Below are 26,260 nucleotides of genomic sequence, written 5' to 3' on the forward strand. Positions count from 1 at the left end.
AGGGTTTCTTTAGTGTTTAGTGTAAGGGACTGTTTCCTAAGAAATTACTCTGGATGAGATTGTGAGAAGTTAAAACTGTCATCATCCATTCTGTTTGCAAGCACATAACTGCTTTGTCTGGAATACTAGAAATGATTACTCAGCTAGGGATCAAGAAGAAAGGTTTATTTTTCTATTGTCCTTGCATGGGGCACAATGCATCCTAAGGACTTAAAATATTTTGGCAGGCCTGCAGTATTCCTCATGTGCTCTTTGGCTGTTGGCGGAGCCAACACTGGCATCTTTGTGTGTTGCAGAAGGTGACACTTTGAATGCATAGACTTCTGCAGAATGACCAGCTGGCTTGCTCTGACTTTAGCATCTCTTGCTGTTTCCATCAGTTTGCTACTGAGATAGCAACTGGTACAGTACAAAGTTTAGCAGGTGCTGGGTTAATTGGGCAAAAAAGGATGGTTCTGGTTTTTCAGAACAGGGTAACACAGTTTAGGAAAGTAAACACTTTTTCAAGATTTGAATTCTTGATCTTTTTAAAAACAGTATTTGTTAATCACAAACTTCTTTTTCAGCTGTTAAACTTCAGTGTTTTACTGAAAAGTATAAAATTTGGTGGCAATACTTCCATAGGAGCTAGTTGTTTAAGGAAACTAAAGTTACAGTTTGGAATCTTGAACTGTTGTCTGGGAGCCTTCTGAAGTAATTTCAGATGTTCTCTTAGTGACAAGGACAGTTAGGTAGTTACAGCTTTGTGGACAGAAACTTTAGGGTCTCAAGTTCCAGTCTCAATGTAGCTGCAAATGGGAGACAAATGTACAAACTTATTCTGTTTGTAATCTTTCTCTGCTCAAGCTTGAAGAGGCAATTTATAACTAATTTTAATGCTAATTCTCACTTGCCTTTTTAATTCCTTCATTAGAAGTTGCCCTAGCAAATAATTTGACTTGTTCATATTTTTAGAACCAATTCTTCTCAGGTTGCTTTCGAAACCAGCCCTTCTCTTTTGGAGTCTTTTCACAAGTTACTTAGCTGGTATGTGGTCAAAGGTAGTCTGCTGAGCAAATGAAAATTCAGCTTGAGTGCATCTGTAGTTTGGGTTCCCATGTACATTAAGCCATGACCTAACTGTTAAAATCAGTTCCCTAAATGTTATAGGTGTGGTGATACAGCATTGCATATAAGCAGTGAATTTTTTCTCATCTCTGCTGCACTAACAAGCTATACTGCTCTCAGTACCTGAATTGAAGCTAAAGATTACTCTGGGAACGTGGTAACTCTAAGGCATATGAACTGCATGCCATTGTGGAGGTCCATAGAATATCTGCAGCAGATGTAGTAATAATTTAGGTGTTACCAATTCTGAATTCTGGAGAGATTGTTAGACACTTCTTGGACATTTAAGACTAGAAAACCAAATCATGGGAACTCAGGTGTGCAGCTGGCAATTACTAGTCTGACTCTGGCAGACGTATTCCAGAAAGATGTCCATCATTCTTAGGCTATTTCAGAGACAGTGAATAAGTGAATAGTTCCCCTTATAACATTTGAGTGGATAACCATATTTCTTTTTAAAGTCTTGGTTTTTTTTCATTCATGTTTATCTGGTAGTTCTTATACCTTTCTTCACTAGGTTGAAAAGCTTTTCAGTACTGTATTTTCTTTCTAAGAAGTTAGTCAAGTCAATTTGCTCCAAGGCTTTCTGCAATATATTTTCTCCCAATATCTTGGGGTTTTTTTTCAATACTATCTTTTCAACACTCTGTATTGCTACCTGTTGCACCAAAACTACTTGCAGAAGCAGTCATGTCTGTTCCTATTTGTTTAGCTTAGCTCTCACATCCAAGAAGCCATAACTGATGAAACCTTGAGGGAAAAAAAGTTTGAAATGTATGGGCTCTAATCACAGCCTGTGTTTTGAAGTAATTTCCAAGCTGGATTTTTTTTACCTTTTTTTTAAGGAGTTGCTGGTATTATTTGTTTCTCCATGTGTAACTTTATACTTCTGCATGAAACAAATTTTGACAGAGTGGCATCTGCCTACTGAACAGCTCATTACTCCTCTGTGACTCTGATGCTGCCAGCATAGCTTCTTCTACCTGCCTTTGTACTTTGCAGCATAAGTAATGTTCCCCCACCTGCCAGTTCTGTGCTGCATAAGTCTTTCACAGAGGGTTCTTCTGGAAAATCTGTTTTAAATTTATTCCTGTATTTTCGGGGGGGAGGGAGTTCTGAATCACTATGCCAAGTGATCAGTAAGTAATCATGAAGAAAATGTTTTGTTTTTATTCTAGTCAAAGAAAAAAAAGAAATCAAAGGGAGATTCCAAAACAGTTCAGGATACGTCTCGTCTGGATGGAAAGGAAGTTGATGAAGGTACTGAACACAAACGTACACAAAATGCAAACATTGTGGCTTAAATGCTGTTTAAGATTTACTTATGTTTGGTTCATAAAAAACCACAAACTCATAACTCCATATTTTGTATGCGTTATATATGGAAATATGATCTTTGAAACAACAGTATTTAGTAACTTCAACTGATTTTTTTAAAGTAATCTGATAAAAACTGAGAAACTATGGATAGTAAGGTGTTCATGCTATTCATGTTTTGCTCTGTGAAGCCAAGTATTATGACTGAAAAACTTACCTTTGGCCATTTGTGTTTTCAATCTAAGGTTGAAGCTGACTGGTTAAAATGCCTCAGACTTCTGTTTGATATGATACAAGCTAAAAATCTTTTCTTCCTCTCTGGCTTAGTGATGTTTTCATTTGGGTGATGTTTTAGGGGCCTGGGAAACAAAAATCAGTAACAGAGAGAAGCGTCAGCAGCGTAAACGAGACAAGGTGCTGAACGACGGTGGCTCAGGAGAATCAAATCTCCAGGGCATAGAAAACACGGTTACTGTATCCATTGAACAACTGATGCCTACACCATCACTTCCAGTTGGTCTCAGAAAAAATAAAGGTATGATGCTTGATAAGTCTGTGGATGTGTCCTAGAAAGATAACTTTACTTGAATGCTTAAATAGTGACTCTGTTTTGGATGTATGTTAGGTATATTTGGAGGTGAAACTCTCTAGGAAATTATTTCAAGCTGTGTAAAAGTACTTTCTCATTGTGCAAAACTCCCTCTTTTCTAGACATATTTTTGGGGAAACATAAGAGTGTTTTGGAGCAAGTGGCTAAGGCACTGGCTTCCATCCACACTGGCGCGCTGTTGGTTGCTACACAGCTGCGCAGGCCTGTCCCTGCTCCTTCACTTGTGCTCTGTGACTCTGCCCTTTGTTTTGGGAAACTTCAGAGGCATCCTCAGCAGTGCTGCAGGCAGCACCAACTCCTTAACTTCTTGAGTGCTTTCTTGTGGGAAGGTTATGCCTCTGAAGTGCTCTTGAAATATCATTCACTGCTTAAAACGTAGGTATTTTTCCAACATAGATTTGGTAGCATCCTGTAATAAGCTGTTCATAATGGTAAGGCACATGTGGCTGAGATTTACTAGTCAGTTACTGCAACTGAGGATTCAATAGATATTTCTGCAGTTACAGAAACAAAAGATTGTATGGGCTGATTTAAAGCATGTGTAGGCACAGGAATTCCTATTTGGGTAAAACTGGGAAGTAGGTGCTTTAATTAAATGAAACTTGATGTTCTAGCAAAGCCACAAAAAGACTGAGCTGAGCAACTGTCTGGTACTTTGAAACAATTCATTGAAATTTGTATGCCTCACCTTCCGGTTTCATTGACACTCATTTGCACCTTGACTGAGTGCATAATTGTTGCCCTGAGAGGACTAGATCATCTGTTTCCTATTGTCTTTTTTTCCCCTCATTTTAGAGCTTCAAGAAATGGTAGTTCCAACTGTCTTTATGCACTATTGCTAACCATAACCACTGTAACTTCTCCAGTGAGAATCCATTATGTATCATACTTTTTTTGTATCTTGTGTATCACCTTGTACAAGACTAATCCAGAAAGAATTTAGCTGTATCTAGTGTTTTTATGGTGAGGTAGATGTTAGAAATAGTTACAGGTCTGAAATACTTAGAGCCACTCTTTGCTTGTAAATAACAACCTGTGTTTTAGATTTATGCTCTTTGTTCATTGCGAAAGTAGTTTAAGTTCTCTGAAATCTGCAGTTATTTGGCATATGGGTCCTAAGTCACTTTGAGAGCATTCTGTCTGCAACATAAACACAAATAATAAAAAATAGAGCATCTTAATTTTATCCTTAAGTTTTCTGTGTCTTAATTTACTGTAAGGTACTAATATATTTTTAAGTTTTTGTAATGGATTGTTAGAAGATTTTTACAGGTGTTGTTTTTAAAAAAGCTTAATCTAGTTTTGTTTCCTCTTCTTAATCAGGTGATGCACTTTTGAATGCACAGATTAACAGTTCTAAACCTGCAAAGGGGGAGTCATCAATTCCACAAGGTAAAAAGTTTTCATTATTGGTCATCCTAAGTAACTTAGAGGAATATTTTACAGAAGTGGAATCAGCAACTGTCGGTGCAGGATTTTGAGTTACTGGCTTGGAACTTGACTGTACACCTGGCTCTTTTGACTATGCAAATATTATACTTCTAAGTTCCAGTTATTTCTTAGGAAGTTGAAAACAGTCTCTGTTACATGTAGAAATACAATTCAGTGTTTTGAATTTTCAGGTAGATTACCTATTATAAAAATCTTTATGTACAGAATAGTAACATTTATTTTAACTCTGCTGAAAAATTCTTTATCCTAGCTTTTCAGACTTACTCACCTATTTGTGTTAATGAATTATTTTCTCACAGAAACCCTAGTATAGATAACTGCAGAGAACTCACAAGTCCTGATTATTGTTTACACTTGTTTCAGGTTGAATATATGAGTTACTCAATTCTTTACATTCTCTTTTGAGATGCATAATACATTAGTTTTGAAAGTTCTTACATATGAATACATGTTTATGAAAAGAATATTCTTGACATATGTCATACACAAAAACTTAAAATATTTGACTAGTAAATCTTAAGTTTTCTAATAACAGATACTGCTATAATAATACTTAAAGTGAATTAGTTTGACATAATGAAATCAAGATGGTTGTTACTTACATATAGCCAACATTAGCTGTGTTGCTGTAATAAAAAATAACTAGTCAGCAAATGAGTTATTAAAACCACACAGATCCAGAAAGTGAATCCCTTTCTGCTTGTTTTTGGGAGCTTTACTTCACACGCAGACTTCCTATACCATGGCACAGAAGGAGGGTGCTGTATTCTTCAGAGATGCCTAATGGGAGGACAGGAGAAAATAACCAAGTTTCAGTAAGGGGAAGGTCATGAGGAAAAAGTTTTTCATGAGATTGTCCAGAGAAGCTTTAAACTATCAGCCTTTATGGTTTCTAGAACTTGAATAATGTAGTATAATTTTGAAGCTAGCTGTGCATTGAACAAAAGGTGGGACGAGATGACTTTGAGAGATCCTTTTCAGTCTTCAGTTTTCTGTGATTCAGTGAGAACTGGCTGGTCATTTAGAAGTTAAAGTTTTTGTCAAGAGAGAAGTATAATAAACAGAGAATAATCAAGCTCCTGCTTCAGGACCTCCGCTGCTTTTTTGCAAAGTTGCAAAAAGGTTTTTCTAGCAACTGCAGTTTGGTTTCTGTCACTTCAGTATTCTTTTGTTGCCTTTCCCCAAAACTTCATATTATGCTAGGAGGACATTGACTGACAGGAGCAATGCTAGTGCTGTAGAGAAAGGGCAGTGGTTTTTGTACAGCAGTGGTGACCTTACAGATGTCTGTGTTTAGAATTGATTTGTTTGAAAAAAATCTAGGCATATCTCACCTAATTAATTCTATGTTAGTGAGGCCAGCTTGAATTTGGCATGTTGATGCTGCCTGAGTTACAAGTTCATTTGGAAAATAAAAGGTTTGGTCTCTATTTTTTGTTGGCATATGTTGGCATGTGACTTGTGCGTAAGGGTTTGGCTTACTGTTTAAGTGTTACACTTGTAATATGCAAATATTTCTTAATTGCTTGTAGAAGAACAGTTTTTTCTGTTTTTTCCACTGCATGTATAAAAAGAAAAAGGGGATTTGATTTACAAAGCACTTTGAGAAAGGTTTGTGATATATAGGAAGGGAGGCTGGATGCACTAGCCCTTACATTTCATAGAGACATAAATTTAAAAAACTTCTGTTATGGTCTTTGTCCCAGTGTACTGCTGACTTCTCAAAGAATACATTAAACTTGCAGTGGCTAGTAATTTCTCATGAGGGTAACATGTAACAGATTCTTGCAGTGTTGTGGTCTTTTACCTTGGTGAAACATAAAATATGTTACTTACAAATTGAGTGTTACTATGACTTCTGTCTCTCACTGTGAGGGACTCTATGGATCAGTATATCTGTGCTCTTTGTAAATCCTGTGTAGCGTTTGGGAAATATTTTCTAATACTTTGTAATTTTGTCTACATCCTGCTTGGAGAACTGCTGCATGCAGTTATGAAACAAAATACTCTCTGTTTAGTGCATGGGTTTTTCCACAAGTCATCCCCATACTGTCTAAGAGAAATTAGCTGACAGTGTTGAAAGTACCCTCCCCACCCTTTTTCTAATCTAGAGACACCAGTTCACCAACACTGGGTTCAAGCCCTATAAAGAAAGGGATGAGGCAAGAGAGTGCAGTTGGTGCTGTTTTTTCCTCCCTCTTCAAGTTAGTAGACAGATGGTGCAGATCATCTGAACTGGAAAATCAGCTGAAACAGAGCAGCAGCCCTCTCTGTATCACACTGGTGTAGCAAAGCTGCCATTCATTCAGGATTTTTTTTTTATTACATGAATGTGCATATAACGATATTTTAATTCTTCATCCAGTTGTTATTTTAAATAATCCTTTTGTTATTGTTGTATTTAAGTTTCTCCGGGATTGAGTGAAAGCCATACAGTAAATGGAGGAAGCTGGAATGAGAAGTCTGTAAAAATCTCCTCACAGATTGGTGTAGGGGAGGAGAAATGGACATCTGTTCCTTCAACTGCAGCTGGGAAGAGGAAGACTGAGACATTGGCTTGGGGCCAAGACACTGGAGATGCTAATGGAAATGGAAAGGACTGGGGAGTGAGCCTGGTAGGCAGGCCCTGGAAAGAGCGTTCTTTGTTCACTCCTATTGGTAAGCTATTTCCAAGAACTTGCTTCATGTAAGCAATTTTACATAAATTTATTTTTTAGTAGTCTCTGAAATATTTTTATGTTTATATATTAAAAAGATCTTGACATGGTCTACTGAAATGCAATAAACAGAAATTGTTTAGTTAACAAGTGCTGATGGCTTAGCACCTATGTTTCTGTGTACAGTTAAACTGGCTTTTTTGAGTTTATCTGAGATAAAATTATTTCAGTTGCAATAGGAGGATTGCAATGTTGTATATCACTTTCATAAAGTTCTGAAGATGATTACTAAGCCATTTTGATGCATAATTTCTTTAAAATTATGTCTTAAAACCCAGGTTGTAAGTCTGTTCTGTTGATCGAACAGGATTAAATCAATTGTGTCTGATTTTGGCAGGTGTTTTTTTGGGCCCCAGGAATAAACATTGTTTAACTCTTGTGACACTTAGTGTTACACTGTTTTTCTCATTAGAAACACTGTTTTGGTTTTTTTTTTGTTTTAGTGTTCAGTACAGTTTTCTGCCTTTTTTTCTTGTGCTGTCCATAGTAATAATGGAGAAGATTTCTTGATTTCTCTCTGAGCAACAGTCACCAACTTATTAGTAAATACTATAACATGGACCTTCGCAATGTTCAGTCTAAGTATCCTCATCTCTTCTGGAAAGCAGTGTTGCTTTGTAGTTAGCAGTGTTTCTTCAGACTTGTGGAGTCTTAACCCCATCCAGCTGCTCACTCACTGTCTCACCAGCAGGGGAGACATGGGGAGGAGAAAAGCTGGAAAACACCAGGGTTGACATAAGGACAGTTGAATAGGGAAAGCAAAACCTGTTCATGCAAACAAAGCAAGGAAATAATTCTCTGCTTCCCATGGGCTGGTGGGTGTTCAGCCATCTCTAGGAGAGCAGCACTTCATCACATAGTGACTTGTAATAGTGACTTGTGAAGACAAATACCGTAACTCCAAACATCCTTCCCTTCATCCTTCTTCCCCCAACTTTCTATACTGAGCAATAATGCCCCATGGTAGGGAATATTCTTCTGGCCAGTTGGGGTCACTTGTCTGGGCTGTCTCTCTTCCAGCTTCTTGTTGGGAAGATAAGCTCCAGCCACCCTGCTGCCCGTGATACAAGAAGTGGAAAACCCCTTGACTCTGTGGGAGCACTGCTCAGCAACATCCCTGTATTACCAACCCCGTTTTCAGCACAAATCCAAAACACAGCCCTACCCCAACCATAATTTGCGGAAGTCTAGACCTTCTTGTATTTCTCTGGCATATTTTGAAATGAAGTTCCTGAGGCTAGGTCTGATATATCCTTGGAAGCTTTACCATTGCCAAGAAGAAGTGAAGGGCTTTTTTCATGTTCTGGCTAGATGTGTTCTGATGTGTATTCTAATAAGGCAGTTGATAGTGACTGACCAACTTTTTGTTGGTTTTGTTACTGAGGATACATCAAATCTACCAAGCTGATTTGCTTCTTGTAAAACGAATCATTTTGTGGGTGTAGGAAAGCAGTGAAATGCTTTCATGATGACTAATAGTTTCAACACTGTTTCTCACAGTGTTATTGTATCCAAACTAGAGCAGGTGAGAAACTGATCAGACCCGAGGTAATGGTCAGTAAGTATTACTCTCCCTGGAGGCTGGACAAGGGGGATGTCACAGGGCTGTACTTAGAACTGTCCTGTTTATCATCTTTATAAGTGACCTGGAGGAGGCAACCATGTCATTCACATCCAGTTTCCAGATTATATCAAAGTTAAATGTGAGGGCAGGAATCAGTTGAAACAGTCCAGGTCAGGGATCCCATCCAGAAGGACCTAAATCTGATGGTAGTAATGAGCCAGCAGGAACTGGAGGAAGTTCAGTGAGGACAAATGCCAATTGCTGAATCTGGTTGGAAGCAACCCTGGCTGGATATTGACTGCCTGGATTGCAGCTTTGTGGATAAGGGGTCTTGGTGGGCACCAAGGTAGGTGTGAGCCAGCTGTAGATCCTAGTAGCAAAGGACATGAGCAGTATGCTGGGGTGCATTAACACAGGAGTCAGTAAATTGGGGGTGAGTGATTGTCTACTTTTTGGACAACATCTGGAATACCTGTCTGGTTTTTAGCACCTTCTCCCCCAATTAAGTAAATGTAATTCTAAATAAAAGCCGCTAGTAGTTTTTACTGGCTATTTCTGCTTATTTTCTGCCTTACATATGTAACAGTCTAGTATGTCTTCATTTTTAAGCAGTATCTCCTATTCTTTAAAAATTGTTGTGAATTTTATTCCCTTCTTTAACATATATATGAAATATACTCCAAGCTATGTTCCATCTATGTGTACTTTTCAAAACTTATAGGAGGAATAATAGTATTGGGCTCAAAAAACAGTTGACTTCTCTTTTGTGAGAAGCTTATATATAGAAAAAGTTGTAAAGGGAAGATGGCCTTGGAAAGCTTGAAAATTGTTTCAGGCTATTTGTTCATAAAGTCACAACTCTATCAGCACGAATTAATGTCCTCAGTTATGTGAAATGTCATCATGGCTGGACTAGCCAGTGTTTTTCTGATCCAATATGTAATTAAATAGCTACATTTTCAACATTGGCAGCAGTGTGTGATGCTCTTTTTATTTTTTTTTCTCCCCTTCCCCACAGCTGCTTGGAATGTGGATGCAAGGATTAATACCTCGGAACAGAATTCTACTTCTTTCTCCTCATTTGGATTAACTCCTGGAGTTTCTGGTATGTGTGCCTTTCAAAAGATTTTTCTGCTCTCTTCTACTCCACCAGGTGGAACAGAGTTTGCCAAGTGATACTAATATGCATTTTCTCATTTTTCTTTGAAAATAGTACTGCAAAGTGGAAGACACTTAAAAAGCTATTTTCTTATGCTGAAATTATGCAGTAAAGTGATTGATCTAGCTTTTGATTATCAATTTACTACAATCACAGAATATTAGTAAGAAGGTTGGAACTAGAGGGGGTTGGATAGAGGTGACCTTTGTATGTTCTAACCCAAATCATTCTATGATTCTGTGATTTCTTATTTAGCCACCTTGTTTGTGTGTTAAGTCTAATTAATAGGCATAAGAGGTTTCTCCAGCACTGTAATATCTCAAGTTAGAGATGTGAAGATATCTTTCTAGGAAAGCCCATTTATTCCAGTCCTGTGAGGGAGTTTATTTGATGATTGAGTTTTTTTCCCATCAAGGAACTAAATCACTACTTTGAAAATATGTTCCATAGGCAGGATTTGAAGTCTTGCCTTTCTCTGTATAACAAATGGAAATACTGAAGCTCTGGGGTTTTCTTTTTTGAAGGGTTGTGTGTTATAGGGTACAAACCTGTCTTAATAATAAATCTTGTATGTTAAACAACTAACATATGTCCTACAATGATTTATTATGCAATAAAGGGATCATATATCAGATTTTTTGCTCTTGCTTGCTTACACTGTGGGCTTGGCATAGCAGTTTCCTTTTCGGAAGTAGCTAGCCAGGTGCTTATGCACTTAGGCTACATTTGCTCATATTGCAGTGTGCAGGCTTTTAACTGTTGAACTTAGGCTCAGTGTCCAGCATCTTAATTGTACAGAGAGTTTTATTAAAAAAATCCCAAGCAGACACCAGAAACCAAGTTCAGTCTCTAAACTAAAACTTGACAGTTTATTAAATAAAGTAGGATGGCACACTGAGCTAAGAATCGGCTGCAATACCACCATTTCAACTTCAAGAGAAATAGTTTTCTTTGATGCACCTTAGCCAACAATGTTGTGATGCAAAGTACCACAAAAGAAATGAGAACATGTCCATATTTGTATCATATGAGGTATCTTTTGCAGAGGTGTATGTAAAATAGAGACCCACGTTCTATTCAAACTGAATTTCAGAAGTTTCATCATACAGTAAAATATTAATTTATTTGACTCTTACAAATAATTTTTGTTTGTTTTACTTTTTATGAAATTATTTTGTTTGTTGTTTATTTTTCTGAAAATAGTTATCCTAGATGTGTAACACCTTCTGTTATCATGACTGGTATTGGTCTTACTGTTGTTTGTCCTGCTGCTTTTATGTTCTTGAAACCTTTACTTTAAATGAGAAGTGGATTCTTAGTAACATATAATTTGTTTGATCTGCAATATAATTGATGAGGTTTCTTTCCAGTGATCTTTTCTTTTAAGCTTCTCCCTGTAAGAGATCTTATTGATACAGGGTAATAATTTTATTACCCATAAAATTTCTTTGTGTTTTTCAGTTTGAGGAGACTGCTTTTACCCACTCTTCTTATCTCTCTGAGTTCTTCTCATGACTTTATTTTGTCTTCCTTCTTCAGCTTCCTTGTTTTCTGAATATACCTTATGCACAAGTCGCTACTAGTTCTCCTATCTTCTGCAGTCCTTAAAATCTGACATTTTTCTTTGAGCCTTTTGTCTTCCTTTCCTACTTTGATTGGACTTCCTTCCCCAAGAAAACTTCAGGAAGCTTGCTAACTTACAAGTAAAATTTTATTTATTCCTTTTCAGGTTCCAACAGTGAATCAGTTTCTCAGGCTGGTACCTCTGATTTTCAGTGGGATTTAAGTCATGCTCAACCCCCTGTTGATGACGAATGGTCTGGGTTAAGTATGTTCCTCTAAAATGTTCATTAAAAAAATGTTAATTACTGTTAAAATGTAGTTATTTATATGAGCTACTTGTATTAGACAATGGTGGGGTATCTGAGGAAAAACCTGAAATACTTGAATTCTGTAAGCTAATAGACAGTTTGAAGGAATTAAAAAGAAATATTTTAATACATTCTGATAGCAAATGGTTAATTTTTAGGAAAAATACTTAGATATTCAAACTCAGAAGCGAGAGAGCTGAGACATTTTAAGGCAGAAAAATCTTTGTAATGAAACAGTTTTGCAAGTGATGAGAAAAGTCTACTGCAAGTCTGCAAAATATGTATTTAGTAGATAGAATTTGAGTCATTTTGTTTTTATATCTTTGTACCTTACTGGAAAGTTAATGCAACATCAGACTCTTGTATTTAATCTAATTTGCTTTCTCATTTAGCAAACATTAGAAGTTCTTACATACATAGGAAGCATATACAAGATAGAAATAACTGAAATTACTTGGGAGTTTTAGTAAAGTTGGTGTTTACTCCCCACTTTCTCCTCCCTGTTTATGAAAAAGCGTAGTGCATCTCATTAGGCGTTGACCTGAAGAATTGTTCCAGAAGTTGACAGAAGCTGCCTTGCATGTTACTGTCTCTCTAAGAACAGCTTAGTGCAGTTAAATAACTGGAAAAGTGGAATAGATTCATGCAGTCCTTGGCTCCACCACTGTTGGCATGATTGCTCTGTTACCAGATAATTTTGAAACTTACCTTTTGTGCTTTATCTAATTTAAGAATAAGGAAAGCACATTTCAGTTAATCATTTGAAAGTAATCAGTTTTACATTTTATCAAAAGCATAATTGATTCACATGTCTGAGCATAGAATATTTATGGCTGAAACTTATGTTAATAGAATTTTTTCATAGTTGTAAACTAAGAGTACACTAACAGAAGTGGGCAAAACAAGTTTTAGGCCAAAGTGATACACAGATACACCATGTTGCTTTATCAGGATCAGAATAAGAAAACTAACTGTATTTACAAGTACTACTAGTTTTTATTATTACTAAGAATGGATTTTTTTTCTTAAGCAACTACTGAGAGGCCAGTAAGTAAACTAAAAAGTGTTGAGTAATTTTTTTCAAATCAGGTAACTTTAGTATCTGAAGTAGGTGTCATTAAGATAATATTTTTATTAGGAAAGTTTCTAATTATTCTAAATGTTCTAACTAATCTTAAGATCTCTTAATGTATTTTGGCTTCATAATGTTTACCAGTAAATTTAATTGGATCTATTACTGCTTTTTATTTTGACTTTGTTTTCAGTTGTTTAAGTTCAATGCCACCATAGTTGGCAGACCAAATTTGCCAGTTCTTCAATTTGGTGTAGACTGGGGGGAAAGAAATATTTGTGATGTTAATATGAATGTGAAATGAAAACACAATCTTTTACAATGTGTTCTGTTTTAAAATTGGTTTGCTGCAACTTTCTACTAAACAGGCAGTCTAAGGCTTAGTTCTTCCCTTCTGATATTTTTAGTTTTCATGCAACTGACCCTTTAAACCTATCATTCTATCATAAATGAATAATAACAATATAGCTATGGACTTAGGAGTCTTAGGGAAAAAATATTATTAAAAATGGCAAAGTTTACAGTTTCAGATATATCACTTGTAAAGGAATCTTACTAAGGCAAGATTGGTCAGTGTTACAGTGCATCCTAATTTTTTCACCAGCTAGAAAGAAAATGCAGAGAACAGCTTAAGACAGATAACTCTTAAATTTGTTCCTCTTCGTATAGTTTAGAAAAAGACTTGAAGCAACTGCATCTAGCTAGCTGCTGCTGTGATTAGGCTCTGTAAAATCACTGTCATACTCATTACTTTAAAGAGTCCTCCACTTATCAATAAAGTCTGTACCATTTTTTCAGAAAGACAGGGAATTACTATTTATATCTTGGTACCAAGAAGTGGATATATGTATAGTGGGCTTTTTTATTTTTAAACTGGAAATGGGCACCTGTAGAGTAAGGCAATATTCCTGAATAAACCTTTTAATCTTTGTAGATGGGCTTTCTTCAGCTGATCCAAGCTCTGATTGGAATGCACCAGCAGAAGAATGGGGAAACTGGGTGGATGAAGAAAAAGTTGCTTCTGTTCCTCAGCGTGAAGAGAGATCTGATACTCAGAAGGTAAAAGGTGGTATTTTCTCCTTAGCTCCAGGACTTTGGCCTTACCACTGCCATTTCTAAAGTAATTAAAAGGGTAATGCTAGAGGTAATCTCTCATCACAGTTACACTGATAAGAGTGGCACGACTGTGTTTGCTCTGTACACAGAGAAGGAAAACACTGAATGTTATTGAGAAGAGAAAAATCAGTTAGGTTTAAGATGGAGCAAACTTTCTGTCTTGCCATAATTGTAAGGACTACATTATCAGTATAGAGTGGGAGGGTTTAGATGTGTTTTTATAAATATTTCTTAACAATATTTAATTCTCAGTATGAAAAACAGCTTTTCCATTCCACTAGTGCCTGGTGGTCTGCTGCCATTTCCATTACCAACTCCTCTGCCTGTTTTACCAGATAGCATGTAAAGAGTGTGGTCTTTCTAGAATGAACTGAATAGATGAGATTGTGTTCATTTCCACTTGTATATGTATATTCCTTATAGCTATTGATTTATGTTTAGTCTATACAAGGTATGTTTTCACTGTCATTTTAAATGCTAAATACCTTCTGTTCCCATGTGAAGATTTCAGATAATGAAAGAGAAAAAGCAGAGCCAATTCTTCAGAGTTCTACAAGTGGCAAATCCAAGAAAAAGAAGAAGAAAAAGAAGAAGCAGGGTGAAGAAGCTAACTCTCCTGCACAGGTAAAATATTAATGGTTTAAAAGGCAATTGCAAGGAATTCACAAAATTGCCTTACCTTTGGCTATCAGTATCTTGAACAAAAATTATTTTTGGGAAATTAATTTCTTTATTGGATTGAACTGTCTACAGTTGTTTCTCAAGAGGTAAAGTAATTCTTATTTTACTAGTATTTCCTGAATTTGTTGTATTCACCAGTTGAACGTGGGATAATTTGTAGTTTTGCTGGATTTATGAAAAGCACGAAGTACACGGAAAGCATTTCTCCTGAATTACTTGTTTTATGTCAAATCTGGATTCTGTTCTGTAGGGATGCTTCCAGGTAGAATTTTCCTCTGCATGGGGAGCCTTTTCCTCATGTCCTTTGAAAGACACCTGCTTTGGTAAATATAGCTAGTTAGGAGAATAAAAGAAATTGAAGTTTTCTTTTAAGCTGTCTTCAAGTACAATTGTGTGGGAATATAATGGTTTTCTGAAGTACTGTTTTAATTTGATTTATGTGAAATGGTCAGTGCCAATGCTTCAAGCTCAGTTGGTGGAGCTACTCTGTGAATCAGATTTCAATGAGGGAAAGAATATTCAGAGTTTTCTGTGTTACTTAAATAGCTTTTGAAGAATTGCATTGAAACAGATTTGTAAAAATAGGAAAAGCAGATTGCACTTCACATGGCCATTGAATTATGTTTGAATAGATGAAACAAGTACTTTCCTAGAGGGAGAAAGCTTTTAATAGCTAATGATCAGAATGCATCCTGCTTGTGTTTATTGTGACAGCCATTCATAGTTTACATTCTTTACAGTTACCAATGTTCAGTGGAATTTGACCAGATTAGACTGAATTAGAGAGGGAAAACAAAAACTTCAGTCATATTTGCTTTGGATTAGCTTTTATGGTTATCACTAATTCAGTTTATTAAAAGTTGTAAAACATTAAGTTCCTGTTACAGGAAATTTTATTTTCAAGTTGTCTGTGTGGAGGTGGAGCTTGTGTTGATTTCCCTTGTTTCTTTTGAGGCAAATTCAGTCTGGGAGCACTAGGGCTACGGCTTTTTTTTTAATTGAAATTTGTTCTGTACTCTGACTCTAAGTCCAAGTCAAGAATAATAAATTGTGTTTGTGAGTGTCCTACATGAATCTTAAGGTCAGTGAGGGCATTCTGAATTTTTTCCTATTGCTTGTGAGCTGTCTTTTAAATTATATATATCAAGTGGAGTCCTACTTTCTATATTGACAAAGTCAGATTTGTTATTCTATACATTGTTCTCCAACCTTTTCAATTTTGTTACTTTTTCAGTCCATCAGTCTATGAATTCATCTTTTTACAGAGAAGAATTTATATGTATTAAATTTTTATGTAGAATTGGAAGTTTTGCTTGATAGGAGCAAACTGAACTGTTCACAGAAGCTACCCTTCTTATAACAGTTTAGTAATTTGACTTGCCAGTCCTACTTCAAACTCATTTAAAATTTGTGTACTTATCCTCTAAAAATGGTACATGTTCATTTAAACATCTTCATCTTTCTCATTGATTATGCTTTAATGTTCACAGTCATTTCATGACTTCAGTGTTTGTTAAGGCAGTAGAAGCCAGCTGAAGAGCTTGGAGTAAGCTGTGTTCCTTCCTGTCAGGAATCAGATTTAGGCTGTGACTGCATTTTCATAAGGAGATAAGTGAAGGAACAGTGTTTCTAGTTTAAACTCAGAGACCTCTTCACAACCAGAGGATTCTTGTAGTGCCACTAACAAATGTAACTACTCTAATTCCACATTTAAAATGAAAACTTTCCACTTTAGATTGTCTAAGGAGTAAAGGTTGAGACTCTTGAATACTTTGGATCTATTTTCCATTTCCCTACTGAGGATTACTTTACAAGCATTATGGTAAACTAAACTGTGTTGCTAAAATATGAAAGTGCAATAAGGAATAAGAAAACTATACAGCTTGCATTTAAAACTTGTAACAAAGCACGGACAAGAGCAGTCAAGTGTCATTGTGATACTTTTGCAAGGTGTGTAGAGTAAATTCATTTTAATATCACATTCTTATTTAACAGGAGTGCAAAGTGCAGTTCATTCTGAGATTGGGATTTTTGTTAGTATGCATGAAGCATCCTACTTTCTGGGCTTTTTGGATTCTATGGGTATTTCTTTATTATGTTGTTCTATACATTTTGAGTGTTAGCATAGCCTAGTATGAGCCCACTACTTCAATTATTCTTTTTCATAGATTTTCTGAGTTATAGAAGCTGATTATGGCAACAAAACTCATTCACAGGGGAGAAGAGTCAGAACTTGATTGCAAACACAGACTCTTCTTTTTTCCCCTCCTACTCCCCTTTTTGTAGGATGCTGAAGAACTGGATAGAGAAGCTGGAGAGCAATTTCAGGCGGATACCTCAAAAAGTCAAGCACAGCAGGAAAGAGCTTTTTCTTTGAAGACCATAAGTACTAGTGAACCAGCTAAGGTAGGGATGCAAAATTTGATTTATGTTATGATTTGATTTGGAAGTGCTCAGGTCATTTGACAGATTAATTTGTGTAGATAAGTAGGAATACTGTTTCAGGCTGAATGTATACGAATATAAAGGCAATTGAACAGTTGAATTTTAGGTAGAGGTCAGTTTTAAGTTTTAAAAAGTTTGTCTACTCTGTAAAGCAGTATCTTCCAAATCACTAGTCACTTTCTTTACTGGCAAGTTACTTTCTTGTTTGAATATTCAAGCAATGGTTAAAAACTTGGAAATGTAGAAGCCTAAGAAATAATAGGTCTGAGCACAAGACTAGTGGCATATTCTACTGTTATGTTGCAACAGAATGAAGTGTTACTAACTTATAATATTCTGACTTAAATTCAGTCTAAAATTTATTTCTGATAGCTGTACTGAGTTTAATGGCTGAATAAGAAAAGGTTTTATTTGAACCAATTCACAAACTGTTTGCTTCAGCTCACAGTTGAAACATATTCTAGACAATAAAAATTCTCTTTCATCTTTCTCCAAACAGCATCTTTCTTAGGTACTGCTACCCAACAAAGCAAGTCATTCTAGGAAGGTGTAAAATATTCAATATTTCTAGTGGCTTCGATTTTTATTTCCATAAAGAGTGAACAACACTAGTGACATGGCAGTTTGGTACCAGAGGGTATATATCAGAATACTGAGACTTAATTTTTAATTGCTAGGCATTAGTTTCATAAAAATAATGAGGTCTTAAGAATCAAATGAAAACATCAGAATGAAATCTTTTACAAGGGGCTGCAAGTCACCAAATAAAAAGTACAGAAATACTTTTTTGGTTGAAAATGTCTTGAAAAGCACATTTAGATATATTTAAGGCTTATCAAAGTAGAACTTTACTACAGTTATGCACTCCAACTGACTAGTTTAGATGAGTTCAACCTTTAATCAAGGTTGGCAACTCTCCTGACTAGTGTGTTGTTTAGTTTTTTGGTGGTTTTTTTGAAGCTGTATTTGAAAAGACATCTGCCTGTGAATGCAAACTCCTGGAAGTGTGAGGTTTTGTTTTATTTTAGAGGCTTTAGTTGAAAATGCATAGACAGAAAACTTGGATTGTGACATCAAGGTGGCAGGCCTTTGACTTCTAGAAAAAGGCATAATAGTGCATCCTGGAAGACTGCAGATTCTGCTGTTCAGAAATCTAAATTGATATTGAAAACTATCTGCAGTTAATTTTTTTTCCTCACAAGCTGTCAGCACTGCCAAAATACAAGCCCAGTTTCAGCAGATTTTGCTCAGTGCTTTGCTGTTTATAATCACACCCAACTTCCTAGGTGATTTGATGGCATCAACATCTCATGTAGACCTACACTACAACCTTTTTGAGGGGCTTAAGGGCTTCTGTTACTCTTGAATCTTAAATTCAATCTGTTCATGTTTGTGTCTGTGCATAGTTGTATAAGTGGTAACTCTGAAACAAGGCATGTTCTGTATTAAACTTCGTGTGGGGGCAAAGGACAAACAAAATTATTACTAATATTCTCTGAAACTAGAGTTGATAAAGGCCAACTTGGGAATTGTTGTCTCTGACAGTGCAGATGGTCTGTCGGTCTTTATCAAGTCTCCTTGACATCAGATTTGGCTTAATTGTAATTTCACACATGCAAAGATGCCTTCCAATATTGTTTGACTTGGCTGTTGTAAAAAGTTTTAGAAACTGTCTGAGTAATGTTTGGAACAGATTACTTAAGGTAGGTAGTTTAGTCTTAAGCAAATGCTCCAAAACATGAGAATGAAATATAGGGAAAAACAAACTGAGTACAAACAAGATGTTATTCAGTATATCCTCATAAACATCACAAACAGCTGAATGTTGGACCTTGTGTTTCACATCACAGTATCTGGTGATGGTATATCCTCCATGCTATACATTGTGCTGCATTGAAACTTTCTGCATTTTATCAGCAGGCACAAGTTTTAAATGAAGAGAGATACTTGGAAAAAGAAGTAACAGTTTGACAAGTCACTACTTCATTATTGAATCACAGAATTATGCGCATAACTATTTATATTATCTAATAAGCTTTATTTGTTGTTTCAGGCCTCCTTTCTGAATTAGCAGAGAGTAGTATCCATTTTTTAATGTCTTCATCACTACCAACTTTATTAAATATTTTTATATTTATTCATTAATACCCCCTGTATTCAAAATTTGGACAGAACTATTTGGAAAAATTTCCAGATAGTGCTGTATGTATTTGTATGATTGCATTTGCAGTAATACTGCACACTGTAAATTCAAGCTGCAACATGTTGCTTAGTCAACCTGAGGCAGCTGAACTATTAAAATCTTAATTGAGTTGATTTACCTGCTGGTCAAGTGTGACTGTCCTAACAAAACTGTGATGCCAAACCTGAATTGATTACCTTGCACTAGAAGCTTCATGTCCTACTCTTGTTTTAGAAATCACAGTTTATTTATTTATGTAACTGATGATTGGTGACTATTAGACAACATTAGAATTGGCTAAGCTTGGAATTCCTGTAGGGTGTGAGTTCATTTTATCAGCATGGTTGATGTACAAAAAAATTTGAGATTACTAATTTTTCAGTAGATTGAGAGAAATGCTGCGACTATGGATATTAAAAAAACTTGTTTAATAACATCCTAAAAGTTTGGGGTTTATTGCTTGGTGAGATGCCATGTTCTAATACATTCTTTTTTGAAGCCTTCTGTCATTTGGTGACTTGGTGTGGGATCTTATGCTTTTTATGTTCTGACTTTTCTATTGGAATGTCAAAATTTTTTTTTTCTGTTTTGCCGTAGTTTTAACTACAATAATGCTACACACTAGGGTACAGTTACACTTTGTCTCTGTAGTGGGAAGCTTCAAAATCAACTAGATAATTGAAAAGTACTACAAATACCTTTTACTTGGCAGTTATTTCTGCAGTAAGTTCCACTGAAATACTTGATGACTGCTTCTGCCAATATTTGTTAATCTGTAAGCATACAGAATGTTTTGAGTAGTTTATAAGAATGACTGGAGATATGTTTTGTTTTGAGTTTGAGTTATCTATTTGCCTGCTTACCTTGCCACCAAATTCATATCTGTCACTGTTTCACGTCTCTGTTGAATATTCTAGAGTTCTTTTAGGGTCTTGGTGATTTATGGATTGGTCTCCCTTTCTTTGCATGTTCTGTATTTTAAGAATTGGTGTCGTTTATCTTTGCTTGTGTGCAATTAAAAATGTTGGCACTAGATGGCAGTCGTAGTACTACAGCCTCAATTTAAAATTTTTAAGGATTTTAATATCAGCTTAATTTTTCAATGCCATCTTCTCAGCAGCTGCTAAGTATACTGCCAAAATAACACCATTTAAGAGTGTTTGCTTTTGTATTACTTAAAAAACTTTTGGAAACTCTTACTTTTGTTTCTCAAATAGTCTGAGGAGGCTCCTTCACTTGCTGTTTCTACTGAGCCATCTGTAATTGTATCAGAGAGCAATTCTGACAAGATCGCTTCCCAAGTGCCACAGATGCTGCAAGAGGCAGATGTTTCTAGTCCCAATATTAAGCAAAACAGTGTGCCTCCTCCACAGAGTAAGTATCTCTCAGTGCAGTTTATTTGTCTGAAGTTAGGATGTACTTTTTTTTTCTCCTTAGACTGTAGTCAGAATGCTTTGCCCTGGGGTTTGAGTTTAAAGTGCCATATCAGATCATTGTGTCTTATTTATACATCTTGTCATATTTTTTTACTTCCCTAAAGTGAACAGAACCTTGATATTTTTGTTTTCATTGTGATGAAAAATTGGCTTCATATGCTTGGATGACTGAAAATGTCTGTTGGGCTTGTCCAGTCCTTAACAGACATTTGGATCTACTCATCTCCATTGGGACTGGAGCTCCATGCTGTGACTATGGAGTTCTGCTAACATTGTTTCAAAGGGCTACTTGCAAGTCTTCAGTGGAGGACAGATGGTTACTAACATTGGAGTTGACAGAATATTTAGCTACCAGAAATTTGCGAAAAAATACAAATAATTCAATTTTCAGCCTACTGAGGTCTTTTGATTTCTCAGTTTAGCTCATTAGCATCTTTTCCCATATGCTTCCATGTAATCATAGCAGGAAACAGTTGCTTATTTGGGAGTAGAAAGGTAGAGGGTTTTTTGTCGTCTAACAGCACATAGATCTGGCTAAATTGCTGCAGGTATGTTGTTTTTTGAAAATATGCTGTGTCCAGAAATGTCAAATGTACTCTGTTGTACTTGACAAAAGTATTTGCACTCAAAAGCATTTGAAGTACTCACACATTAAAACAGGAAGTTTAGAAGGGAAGTGAGGATATGAAAGGTATTGCTTGAAAAAAAAAAAAAAGATGTTTTGACTCAGATTCATTGATAAAATTAACAAATACTGACAATCCATAATAAGTTGTTGGCTAAATGTTGAAGTACTAAATAATTACAAACTCTCTTTCAGCTGCATTAATTGGCTTCTTGGCTTTGAACATGTGAAACAATAGAATATTTCAAGTCAGTGTATCAACTTAGAACTTTTTGTTCTGGTTCTAAAATATGAAATCTTTTGTGATTTGATTCATGCCTTAGCAATTGAAAGAACATCTCTTAGGTTCAGTACGTACAATACTTAATATTTTTTACCACTTTTGGCAGCCAGCATGTTTTAAGGCAGTCTGTTTTATTAAGAACGTAGTGCTTCTTTATTGGATTATGGATTCCATGTAACCATATCTTTACATAGTTCAATACTTTTAAAAACTACTCGTATGTAGTGGTTAAGAGCAGTGTAATCTGGTAAAAGTGGGCATTTAATGTCAATTGTGACCATGTATGTTATTTCTAGGCCAGAAAATAACAATGTCTCTACTATAAATAATATATTTGCAAAATGAATGACCTTTGACGTTTATCACTCTTAAGTATTTGTGGGGTAAAAAAATAGGATGAAATTGGCAAGCATTGTGTTAGACGCGTTTCAGATGAAATTATTTTCATTTGAAGCAGGTGAAAAAAGCTTCTAGTTGTTTGATCTGAATCACTTTGTAATAATACAGTGTGTATTATCCAGGATTTTAAAAGCCAATTCTGTGTAAATGTTCTGAGTCCTAACACTATAATTATGTTTTGTTTTTTAGCAAAGTCTGAAGAAAGCTGGGAATCTCCCAAACAGGTTAAAAAGAAGAAAAAAGCAAGAAGGGAAACGTGAACTTCCTAAGATGGACATGTGTTGCTGAATATTGTCATGAAGATTATGCTGTTTATGCAATAATTTGTGAACATGTACAGAATTTTATATAAATTTCAAACAATTTTTAAAAACAGAACTGCTGTGAACACAAACATCTTTAAAAAGGAATCAAATGAAAGTAACTTTATGATATAGCAAACAGAACATGCTACATTTGAAAGACATTCTGAAGAGTCTGTTTTTCCAACTTTTGGAGAGAGATCTTAATTTAAAGAAACTGGTTTTACAACACAGTGCCCTGTTTACAACAGATTATACTCTCATCTACAGCTGCGGATAAAAGATTAATTTCAAGGAAGGGTTTTCTGTAAAAATAATCATCTGTACAATAATGGGTGTTTCTTGCCTCTCTTATGAGTGATGCATTAGAAGCACAGAATGTCAACCATTTGAATTTGTTTCATGCCTAATCAAAGTGCTTTGATTCAATACATAATCTGCCATATCTTTACAGTAAGTTGGTTAGCAAGTCTGCTAGCTATCGCAGGAATCTCAAGTGCAAATCATTAACCATTTGTACAGTCAGACCTTCATGGTTTATTATATGAAGTTAACACAATAAAACTGCTTTGGGTTAAAAGTTTGAGAATGTGATTTGAAACTTGAGTATGGTTCATGAAGTTATTTTTTATAATGTCTATTACCTTACTTGAATTATTGAAGATAACAGTATATTTTTAAGAATGCAGTAATGTGCATAAAATTGGTTATCTTTTTCATTCCCTACAGTTCTTGGTTGATTAAGGATCCCATCTAAAAACTATTCTCTCAACTTCTAAACTCATGAAATGAACTGAAATCAAACTTTTCCTTCTCCTAACCCTTGCTGACTCACCATACCCAATTCTGTTGTCTATATTACTAAAACTCTGAAGAAATCAAAGTGAATTTTTCACTCACAAATTATTTGGATTTCAAAGATCTGTTGGAGAACTGGAGTAGCTTCAGACAGCTTTAATTGACATTGTCAAAAACAGTTATCAGGAACACATTTTTTTACTGCCTTAACCTGTAGTATGTAGAATGTGTCTAGACTTCTGGACAGGAGTTAGTGTTTTTATATTGAAAAAAAATTATGCAAGTGAAGCAGTTGTAAAATAAAGACCCATTTCCCTGCTTGAAACTGTTAATTAAAATGGCATTGAAGATGTGTTGTCGTTTTCAGGCACTGAAAATGAGGTGGTCTTAAACTGGAGATGTGTTTGTGTCTGTAAGGTACATGCTCAGCCATGTACACTGTAAATAGCCTTTACAAAATTTGGTTTGCTAAGGATGGCATTTAACATCACCTGCTAAGTTCAGTTAAAGAGTCAGGATTCTTTTCAAATGATTGACCTCTGGTTTTGTGGCACAAATAGAATTGTTAACAGCTGTAACACATGGTACTGGTCAACAATCTTGTGCTCTTACTGTACTCAACTGCAGTTTGACAGTATTGCAAGGCAAGAGCAGATAATGCAGCAAGCTGGGTTTAATTGTACTGAAAATGCACCTGCTAATGGAGAGCTTTCCTAATAAATGGATACTAACTTGCACAGGTATTAACTCCTGTATGTCAGGAACATGACACTCTAAATTGATAAAATAAATTGAGCATATTGATGGTATTGATTTATTTACTGGGAGGGAATAATGTTTAAGAGTGATATTTGTCATGATTCATGTGAAATAAATTTAGAACTGAAGTACAGCTTTTCAAGGAGTATCTTAAGGTAAACATGAAAAATAGGATATTATGAAATCATGCAGAGTCCTTTGCATGTAAAAAATACTATAATTTTACATGACTTCATAGTAAAGGTTAAAAAATACCCTTTGAATTCAGGTTTTTAATGTATGTCTGAAATCTGTTTCCAAACTGTATGTTATGCTACGAGCCTCTTTTATAGAAAATTAAAAGATTTTATGTAATGAGAGAGACTGCCCCCAAGGACTTTCACTGCATAAATTCTTTTGTTCTCTTGAAAATAAAATCAGTGATATTTCTGGGTTAGTCAAACTAGCTAAAAATAGGAACCCTGCTAACTAACTGCTACTGCTAAGCAGGGTCATATAAATACATAGCCTTCCTTTCAAAATGTTGTTACCTATTTAGCAGCACCTCTTACTGTTTTCTTAATATGCAGTTTCAATGTCTTAGAAAGCAAAATTTGCTTTATTTGACATTCATTGAAGAGGTAGTAACTCTATATCATATTGTCTATAAATAGAGACTTGGTTATCTATGTACTGTCATGTTTCTATGATTCAAGCAGTGGTTAGTCTTAATGATACACTGAATCCAGACTTTGGTACTCGGATAGAGCAAAAAACCACCATTTTAAAGAAGCTTAGTTTTTTTTTTTCTTTTTTCTTTGGGTGTTTTTTTTTCTGTTGTTGTTGAATGCATGGAATGGTTTCATAAATCCAATATGTTGTTTTTTTCTAAATACTCTGGAATTATTTGTATGTGTAATTTAAAACTTGTGATGATGTGTAATTGGATAGCCATGGCATATTTTTATTTCCTTTGTGGGGAGGGGAAGGTGTACAGAATTAATATGTGCTTGTTACAAAGGTAACTGTGCATTGGTTTGGAGGGGGGTGAAAACTGTATTTCTGATGCCCTTTTAGAAGTCTAAGGAAAAAAGTGCAAGTGAAGAGCACTACTTTAATATTTACTAAGAAAGAATGTACATATTAAAAGCATTTCAAAATTTATAGAAACATTGCTAGTACTGTTGTGTTGTAACTGAATTGTATCTCATTTGAAACTGCCCCAATAATAGTTCCTAGCCTTGGGATTGTCCTGTGAATAAGGCTTTTGAAAAGTGCAGAAATCAGAGTACATGGTTTAAGCAGACTTTCATCTGTTACTTGTTGTGCCTTTTAACTCAGCTAGGTTGCCAGTCGAGATTTCAGTTGTTAAAGATTGCAGGTCCCTCACAGACACTTGTACCTGTGAGTCTCTTCCTGGCGACACTGAGTAAAAATGAACAGTTTTGGTTTTTCAGGCCAGTACTAAAAGATTTCTTCATTGTTCTCTTGTAACTGGAAGGAGACAAAGCCTGAAAATTTTAAATGCTTCTTAAAATACTCTGCTAAAACTATTTTACTGTTAAAATTATGACTGAATTACTTCATTTAAGGACAAGGAGCATCAGCCAAATGAATCTGGGGGAGAAAGAGCAGGAAGGGCTGTGTGACTGATAGTTCTTAACTTGAAAGTAATGTGGCAACACAATGGATTTTGCTCACTGCAGGACTAACAGAACTGCTGTAAGTTGGGATGGATGTTGGGAGCAAGGTGGGATGATTTCTGTTTCTTCATGGGTGGGAGTTATTGTTGATTGTGTTCTGTATCATGTTATTAATGATTCATGGGTTGTTCCTGTTGAAAATTAGTTGCATTACAAAAATTGTCTGATATCCGTAGTGGGTCCTTCAGTTGGGGAAACTCTTGAACTTCTGCTCTTTTCATCTCTAGTTGTTTGTACCAAGCTGAAGGTTTCTGGTTCAGTGAAAACTGTTTTTTACACTGAAACTGTGATGTCTTTAATAGTGGTGTATTCTGAAAAGTGCATTTAAAACTTCAAACATGAAACTCATGGTTTCAGGAATTCATACAATACTCTTAAAAAAACATGCTTAGGAATGTTATAAATTATCAAATCGGCAGCCAAATTTATAATAAAATTTAACAAAGATTTATTAGATTGTTATCAAAAATAGAATTTTGAAAAACCACCACAGCCAAGGCAGCGTCAACCTCGGGTGTCGGCGCTGGGTGAACCTGGATCCGATGGACAGAGTGCCAGCGTCTCCCCAGTGGTTCACCCTAACTGCTTCATGCAGCTGGCTTATATACAGTGTATTCTGCCTGAGGCAGAAACGTCCAATGTTCCTTTGTGTCCCTTCACATGTAGAACTGGAAACAAAAGCC

General features: G+C 35.6%; 1 protein-coding gene across 2 annotated transcripts in view; it reads left to right on the plus strand.

Annotated features, from left to right (window-relative positions):
• MTDH (metadherin) overlaps nucleotides 1-24,822 on the plus strand; it is a 33,234-nt gene extending 8,412 nt beyond the window's left edge. Inside the window, exons 3-13 of one of the 2 annotated variants that reach the window (XM_018912296.3) lie at nucleotides 2,286-2,367; nucleotides 2,780-2,959; nucleotides 4,358-4,426; nucleotides 6,893-7,144; nucleotides 9,786-9,872; nucleotides 11,656-11,754; nucleotides 13,804-13,928; nucleotides 14,490-14,609; nucleotides 16,953-17,072; nucleotides 20,511-20,667; nucleotides 22,226-24,822. In XM_018912296.3, coding sequence (XP_018767841.3) covers nucleotides 2,286-2,367; nucleotides 2,780-2,959; nucleotides 4,358-4,426; nucleotides 6,893-7,144; nucleotides 9,786-9,872; nucleotides 11,656-11,754; nucleotides 13,804-13,928; nucleotides 14,490-14,609; nucleotides 16,953-17,072; nucleotides 20,511-20,667; nucleotides 22,226-22,296 — 1,362 coding nt within the window. In that variant the 3' untranslated portion in view covers nucleotides 22,297-24,822. The remainder of the gene's footprint in view (nucleotides 1-2,285; nucleotides 2,368-2,779; nucleotides 2,960-4,357; nucleotides 4,427-6,892; nucleotides 7,145-9,785; nucleotides 9,873-11,655; nucleotides 11,755-13,803; nucleotides 13,929-14,489; nucleotides 14,610-16,952; nucleotides 17,073-20,510; nucleotides 20,668-22,225) is intronic. The other variant, XM_030230762.2, reaches the window with a different exon arrangement.
• The last annotated feature ends 1,438 nt before the right edge of the window (nucleotides 24,823-26,260 follow it).

The sequence above is a fragment of the Serinus canaria genome, chromosome 2 (genome assembly GCF_022539315.1).
Source record: "Serinus canaria isolate serCan28SL12 chromosome 2, serCan2020, whole genome shotgun sequence".
NCBI lineage: Eukaryota > Metazoa > Chordata > Aves > Passeriformes > Fringillidae > Serinus > Serinus canaria.